The sequence below is a fragment of the Gymnogyps californianus genome, chromosome 6 (assembly GCF_018139145.2).
Source record: "Gymnogyps californianus isolate 813 chromosome 6, ASM1813914v2, whole genome shotgun sequence".
Classification (NCBI taxonomy): Eukaryota; Metazoa; Chordata; class Aves; order Accipitriformes; family Cathartidae; genus Gymnogyps; species Gymnogyps californianus.
In genome coordinates this window covers 9,611,958-9,619,642 of record NC_059476.1, presented here as the reverse complement: position 1 = coordinate 9,619,642, position 7,685 = coordinate 9,611,958, and the positions used below count along the sequence as shown (strand labels likewise).

Genomic DNA, 7,685 nt, shown 5'->3' with positions numbered 1-7,685 from the left:
AGCTAGTCAGCAGAATATAATTCTTTCAAGCTGGGCAACGAAGGTACAATGACTAACAGTGTGATGGGTGAGGGGACACACACCTCCTGGCGAACTTCCCCAGCAATGCCTGCAGTAAGCCCCTGTGTCTGGTGGCGCTACCTAAAGCCACCTCGTTTGGGCCGAAGGACGTCCCACGCGAGACACCCCACCGCCCAGCCGGTCCCTCCGATGCGGCCGTGCCGCTGACTGCCGAGCTGTGTCGGGAGATTCCCGGCTTGCCGCCCGGCGGCCTCCCCTCATGGCCTCCCCGCCGCGGCCGCCTCGCCGGCGGACTACATTTCCCAGCGGCCCCCGGGCGGGGCGGAAGGTGGGCGTCGCGGCGGGCCGGCTGCCCTGGTCGGCGGGGCCTGCCGGGAGCATGGCCGCCAGGGAGGCGGGAGGCGTCGTGCTCGGCAAGTCCGCCGATAAGCTCTTCTCTCTGAGCGGGCTGTTCGCGGTGTACAAGCCCAAGGGGCCCACCTCGGCCGGCGTGCTCAACCTCCTGAAGGAGAGGCTGCTGGCAGGTAGGCGGCCGGGCTGCGGGCCGGGGGAGGCGAGGCGAGGTGAGGCGAGGCGAGGCGAGGCGCGGCGCGGCGCAGACTCCCCGAGTTGGGCCTGGAGGCCCGAGGTAGGGTTTTGGTGGTAAAGCAAGGAAATCGTGACAGAGAGGTGCGCATAGGACCTGCCCGCGGTCCCAGAGCAGGAGCAGACTGGCCTGAAGCGAAGATGTGTTTAGCCCTCGAGCGTTTTGGCCAGGGATGCCCTGCCCGGCATGGCTGTGGGTTGGGTGCGGTAGCGTGTGCATTCGTTAGGATGCCGGAACCACAACCCCTGTCAAGCCACTGCACCCTCTTTCTAAGCATTCAGAAAAATAAAGGAGAACTGTTTTTTGATTTTTTTTTTTTTTTGTGGTAGTTCACAGCCATGGTGTGGCCTAGATTGAGGAATGGAGCCGTTCCTGGATACGTTCTGGCTTGCTCCATGGAGCTGCTGGGTCCCTGCAAGGGTCAGTGTGTTGCTCATGCTGCCCTGTGAGCTGTAAGGCCATATTCACCACTTGCTTATTTGGGGCAGGCATCTGTTATCGCCTAAGGTACAGCATGAGCTTTCATTTTGAATGGGGATGAGATTTGCCCCAGCAGAAAGCTCCAGTCCTGCATCAGACAATGCAGGGGATCCCAGCTTGCTTGGAGAGCTGTTAAGCATGGTCCCAGGGACAGCATGCACCCATCTGCCAGAATGAGTGTCAGCATCATCTCTGCAGCACAGCACTGGCAGGATGTTCTGCTTCAGTCCCACTGCCTATTGCCTTTAAAAAAGAAATCACCAAATGAGTGAAAAGGACAGAGTTTCGAGGAGTTTGAAAGTTCTGGATGCAGTCTGCAGAAACTGCTTTTTCTGAATACAGGGAGGCCTGGGTATCAGATATTAGGGAAAAAAAGTGTGATCGTTACAAAGGTGTGAGGGATTATGGCCTAGATTTTCTTTATAATGGAATGGGGACTTGATCATCTAATCTGGGCTTTTGGGCACTTGCTGATGAAGTGAGGACATACTTTCAGACCGGTGAGTCCTTATTCAGGCTGATTTACTCTGTAGTGAACCGTAGTGTAGGCATGGACTTCAGTTCAGCTTTGTATGGAAGAAATTTAGCCAAATCATATCTGATTCCCTGATGTGAAAGGCATAATGGAGAGATAATAGAAATAGGTAAGGGAGCTTAAAGCGTTTGTCATATTTAATACTAATAAATAAGGGGCATTGGACTCTGCAAAATTCCTGGAGTCATCAGCTGCATAGGAAGTGTGGTGGGTTGAGATGCTCTGACAGCTTGAAAGCAGCAGTGAGCAAGTTCAGTTCGTTGCAGAGTTTCCGTAGGGCTGCGTACATGCGAATAAACATGACCCATTACATGGAAGTGAATACAACAAGAATTGCTCAGATTATGTAGCATAAAATTGGTGTATAATAGATGATTTCGGGAGCTCTGCTGCTAGTTCTTGCATGCTTTGTGAATGAAACTTCACAGGTGAACTGTCCACCAGGTTTTCTAGTAGTATTTTCTGAACATCTATTTATAAGGGTACGTAAGACTTCATTAGAATCTAAGTGAAAATAGCTTGCAAATTGTTTGAGGCTGGGAGTAGATCTAGATGAATCATTGGTCTTATTCAGTACAGCAATTTCTGCACTACTAATTCATAGTTTAAATAATTGATTTTTATCTCCTTTAGCAGTCTGGAAATATGTGCTATTTTTCCTGTGTTCTAAGGTTATCCTATAATCCTTTCTTTCAATTTCTGTTTGCAGAAGCTGGCGTGCAAACAAATGGGAACAAAAGAAATCACGTTTTGAAAATTGGACATGGTGGAACTTTGGACAGTGCAGCAGCAGGAGTTCTGGGTAATGAAAAATGTTATTACAGTCATCAAAAGATGATTTCAGGAAACATTTTCATGCCTACATGAAATCAGAGGTGGAGGAAGAATTTGGGATACACATGGCAGGCTTTGTGGTTTTGGGGGAAGGACAGGTTACTGTGGAAGAGTGGTCTGGGTTAAATTTCCTCTGCATGTACTTTTACATGCATATAACATGTTTCTTAACAGGCTATATTCCCCCCCTCCCCCCCCCCAAACTCCTGAAATAACTTGTGGGTTATTACATGAAAATACAGACTCTTGTGTAATGAATTCTAAATTACCTCAGAAATTGATGGCTTTTTTTTACTTAAGCTGGGGATTTATAGTCATCATAATTTCTAAAGTATTTGTTCTTAAACTAATGCTTTTCTGGGATTTTGAGGGAGCCTTTTGGGTTGTAATACTTGCCAAATGAAAGATGTATAACAGCAATTCAGCTGCTGCTTTTTTTGAGGCTCAGCACAGAAACAGTTTTCGCTTCCTGTCCTGTCTTGCTTCATAAAGAAGAGCCATCAAAGAGATGTTGTCTTTTAATTGTGATAGCAATCCATTTATCAAATTCCTTTGTTTTATTAAGGAACAGGATGTGTCAATTGCTGGTCTTGAAAACTCAGCTGTGGGTGTGACCATTGGACTGGATTATTCCCATATCATACATTGTCACCAACAGTTTTGTTGATAAGTAACATGCAAACTACAGTTTGCTTAAAACATAGCCTTGTAGCTCTACTTGGCTAGAAGAAATAACAGCAATACTTTTTTTCGTATTGAAAATCAACAGGTACAACTATGAGTATACACTGAAAGTAAATCCACTGAGTTTTGATGTAATGACTTCTCAGGAAGAGCTGTGCTTCAAGGGGATGTTGTTTGCTGAGGCTGTTGCTAGTAGAGGCCTATAGGCTGGTAATTGTCTTTCTCTGTCACCTGTGAACATTGCAAAATGTAACATTCTTGGGCTAGAAGTAAGCTCGTTTTGTTCCAATTTCCTGTACTGCGTGGCTGCTCACTGGAGAATACTGTGTGTATTGCCGAAGCGGACATTTTCCTTTTAGACAGATGTTCCCTTTGAGCATGCTACTGCTTATTGTGGGAAGTCAACAGCATTGATCCATAGGAAAAGGAAAATCACTCGTGCTTCTTAATTGCTTCTCCTGCTGTTCTCTGATATCCAGCAGTCTCCAAAGCCTGCTCCTGTGGCATGACAAAAAGTACTTGGGCTTGATGTGCTTGGTAAAGACAGAGAAGTGCATCACCTTAATATGCTATGGCTCGATTAAAAAAAGGCACAGGATCTTTCATTCCACTGCCATGCAAAACACAGAAAAATCAATGGTAGCTAGATTGGAAAGGACAAAACTGGAGAGGATTGGGAAAGGGAATGTGCCCACATTTCTTGTGGGTTCGGGTAAGATAATGAGGAGAGAGGGAGGACACAACAGAAACAAGTTATTCAGAAAATATGTGCAGCTTTTTGGGACAGAGTGGCGGGGCAGCAAGCTTTCTTTCCTCATGGACAGTAGCATAATAGAAGTATTTATTTTCTGAAACCTCTAACCTTTCTTGATCTATACTGCTGTTTCCCAAATTTTATGTACTGCATATCTATAACTTTGTTCATGGGAATTGGTTGATACGGAGTCTTGCTTAGTGTGCCAAGCGTACTACAAATAACTGGGCAGTGCTTTTCATCAGAAAATATGCTTTTATATTTCTTTTCCTACTGGCAGCAGAAGTAGGTGAGGAAGGACCTTGGAGACAGAGGTCAGTGATCTATGGCATGTGAGTGAAAGGCAACTTAGAGACCAGGTGGCATGTGATGGCCCTGCACTGGTAGGAGCCTGGAGCGACGGCTGTCTGAGAGGGAACATCTTTTGTCTGTCCCCATCTGTGGCTTCCATTGCATTTGGAAGGTGGCGGAAGCTAGGACTCAACTTCTCAACGTTAGGTCTCGTATTTTAGATACAAGAAGCAAGGAACTGTAGATCAAGTCTTAGTGAATATCTTCTTTTAATCTAGGGCTGTGATTCCAGTTTAGTGTTTCTTGCTGTACAATGGGAATTGTAAATATTTGGCTTGTTTCTATATGGCAGTATGAATTATGGTTCCATAGCGAAAGAAAAGATGAAGAAGTATCAAAATTAAAAATTCAGTTAAATCTTGTTACGCTCTGTGTAGTCTGGCAAGTTTAGTTTATGTCGCCTTTCAATAATATGCATGCTACACAAGCTGATGATTAATGGGGTAAATTGTTAGTGTCTTGTTCACAAAAGCATTGAATGTCTCTTTAAAATTATTCTACAGAATCTCTTGACACTCTTCAGCAAATTTCAGCTCAGTAGTTATGTTGAAGTGTCAGTGATGTCATCACATTGCAAGAAAAGTGCTTGGTTATAAAGTTTTATCTGTGTGCTTATCTCCTTTTCTCAGCCTTGTTGCAGCTCGTTCCTGTCTGGCAAATATGACAGGAACAGGCTGAACTGAAGGTACACAAAAGCACAAGGGCATGTGTGACTAAAAACCCTCAGGAACAAGAGGAGAAGTAATCGAGAATAAGAAGTAATCTAATGAGTCTCAGAGTGTAAAGATTGAGAAGCATTAGAGCACAAGTGTTTGTTTAAAAAAAAAAAAAAAAAAATTCATTGTCAGTTTGATGCTTTTGGTCCTGGCTCCTGGTTAACACAAAGCTGATTTCCTGCAAGCTCCCTTAACTCCTGTAGTTTTATTAAAATCAAGGACATCAGCTGTTATGTATTCCATGAGTTGTATGCAAAACTAATTTCCTTCTAAAATTTTCATTGTTTCTTTGGATTGCCATATGTGGAGAAAATCAATAGCAAAGCATATTCAAGGAAAGCACCTTGTTGTAAAAAGCTTTCAAGTAAAATATAAAATAGAGCTCTTTTGCTGTCTCTTTCTTTTATGAAAAGCTGACTGATTGCTGTTCTGCAGAATACTGGTTTAAGATTGAAAAGACAGTAGTCTGTACATACACAATAATAGGAAGGTTTGATTATAAAAGATTTTTGACAGAGGCAATTGGACCTTTTGATTATTTTAGTTTCTTGCTGTAAGCCTGATAAACAATTTCATTATGCTATCTTGGCTGTATTACTCTTGGTCACTATCATCCTTTAAAAGGGCTATTTAGTTACAGTGAAGGCTAGATTCATTATTAGTGAGCCATAGCCTTCATCAAACCAGAGACAGTGTTAATTGCACTATCCATTTCTTTGATGATTAAAGGATAAATAAATCTAGGGGTTGAATTAAAGCATTTTAACAATAGGTGAAGCTTATTTATCTTCTGCTTTAGACTTTTTTCCTTTCACTAGTCCCATGTTGTTTGAACATCAGAGATACTATCTCATAAGCGTTGACTCTCTTTATATGCTAACAGAGCATGAAAGGCTGTATTTCTGACTAGCATAATATTTAGTAGTGAATGGTGTTGAATAAGGGAACTGCAGAGCTGGTTTTGAAGTGGCATTTCTTCTTCTGTCTTTGCAGTGGTTGGTATTGGAAAAGGAACAAAAATGCTGAGAACTATGTTGGCTGGTTCCAAGGTAAGAAATGCTGAATGACTTGTATTAGTGGGGTTTTTTGTTTGGTTGTTTTTTTCTTCCAATGAAGAGCTGCATCAACATACAAATATCTCAACCACCCTGCATATTTATTTTAAATGTGTACTTCAGTTCCTTTTTGTATTTAGTCAGAAATTTGATATTAAGACTTTTACGTCCAGAATGGTTATTTTAAAGACTTTGTTTGTCTTGGTTTTTCTACAAAATGTTAATAAAGACCAAATTCCTATTTTACAGGAAGTTTGCTATACTATTTAGTGTTTTCAACAACAAAAAAAAAAAAAGAGAAAAACTGTAATGAAGATGGCACTGTAAATGATGTTTTTGGGATGTAATTGTGTATGATGGTTCAGTTTTTGGTTGTTTTCCTTATGTGTGGATAACATAATTGTTATTTAGCTTGCAGTAACAGGTGGTCTTTGTTTCTTTTCTCTCTTCTTAAATACCATGAGGCCTTAAGAGGCACCTTTTGGAATTAAGAGTGTTTTGCATTTGTAATAGTAGCTACTGTTCCAAGTTGCAGCTCCTCTAGATGGGTGCTCTACAAATGCATGGATAGGCACATGTAAGAAGCCAAAGGTAATAAAAACCCCGTGGCTGCATGAGATAATCCAGACTGGAGCCTTGACAGATAGCAATCTTGTTCATTGCTGCTTTTGATTAGTTGTACTGTGTCTTTGGTGAGTGCGTTCCAGATTGTAGGTGTTACATACACAAACAAGTGCATGTGCTTCCAAGAATGATCTACCAGTGTTGATTCCTTCTTTGCAAGTAAAATCCTGTGGTTTTAGCCATTATTTCTAAATGAGAAGTTTAGCTAAGAATGACAGATGCAGAAATCAATTAAGCCTTCCAAATTTCATCTTATGCTCAGGGAAAGTCAATAGTGGGCTCAGCAAATTGATAGCCTTTCTAATGCATTTTATTATTCTTTCCGATTCTCTCCTGGTCTGAATACTTAAGCTCTTTACAGGTGCTGAACTGATAGCTTGAGGTGGAATTTGATGGACAATCTTCAGTTCAACCCAAAGGCAAATAATTTGACAGAAGAGAATACAACCAGGATAAAAGGATGTAGCTATAGAGTCTGATCCAAAACTTACTGTAGTCAGTGTCAGCCTCTGCACTGACTGTAATGGGTTTGCGTTTGGTTTATAGGGCCAGATTTCAGAGGCATCTGTGTTTTGAAACATGCAGTAAGCAGCTGGAACTGGCTTTACAGTGGAAGTGTGAGCAGTTACCACCTGACATCTCCTTTTGAAGAACTTTTAAGTTAAAAAAAGGCATTGAGATACTTCAGCTAAATTAAGTCATCATAGCTAAATGTGTGCGAATTGTTGATTTAAAAACACGTAAAGCAACTGAAGCATCTCTTAAGCTGATGTTCACAGTGGAAACAACTGTGATGGATGAAGTAGTTTCAACCCTTTTGGCAGAAGAGAGTATGCGCAAGTTCCTTGGTGACTTCACTGTGAAGTCCTGTAGCCAGTAGGAATGTTATCTCGCCAAAGGTTGTCCCCAGATAGCTCAAGAAAGCTTATAGCTGCTGCTGAGGGGCGAAGGAGGGGAACACAGAGGAGAAATGGGCAATGGGGGCAGTCCAGTAAGCTACCCCAGCTAAATCCATCAGCTCTCACCTGGCCTTAGACTGGTGTAG

General features: G+C 42.4%; 1 protein-coding gene across 1 annotated transcript in view; it reads left to right on the top strand.

Annotated features, from left to right (window-relative positions):
* Window positions 1-400: 400 nt before the first annotated feature.
* Window positions 401-7,685, top strand: part of TRUB1 (TruB pseudouridine synthase family member 1) — a 29,725-nt gene continuing 22,440 nt past the window's right edge. Inside the window, exons 1-3 of the mRNA XM_050899117.1 lie at window positions 401-545; window positions 2,332-2,424; window positions 5,955-6,010. Coding sequence (XP_050755074.1) covers window positions 401-545; window positions 2,332-2,424; window positions 5,955-6,010 — 294 coding nt within the window. The remainder of the gene's footprint in view (window positions 546-2,331; window positions 2,425-5,954; window positions 6,011-7,685) is intronic.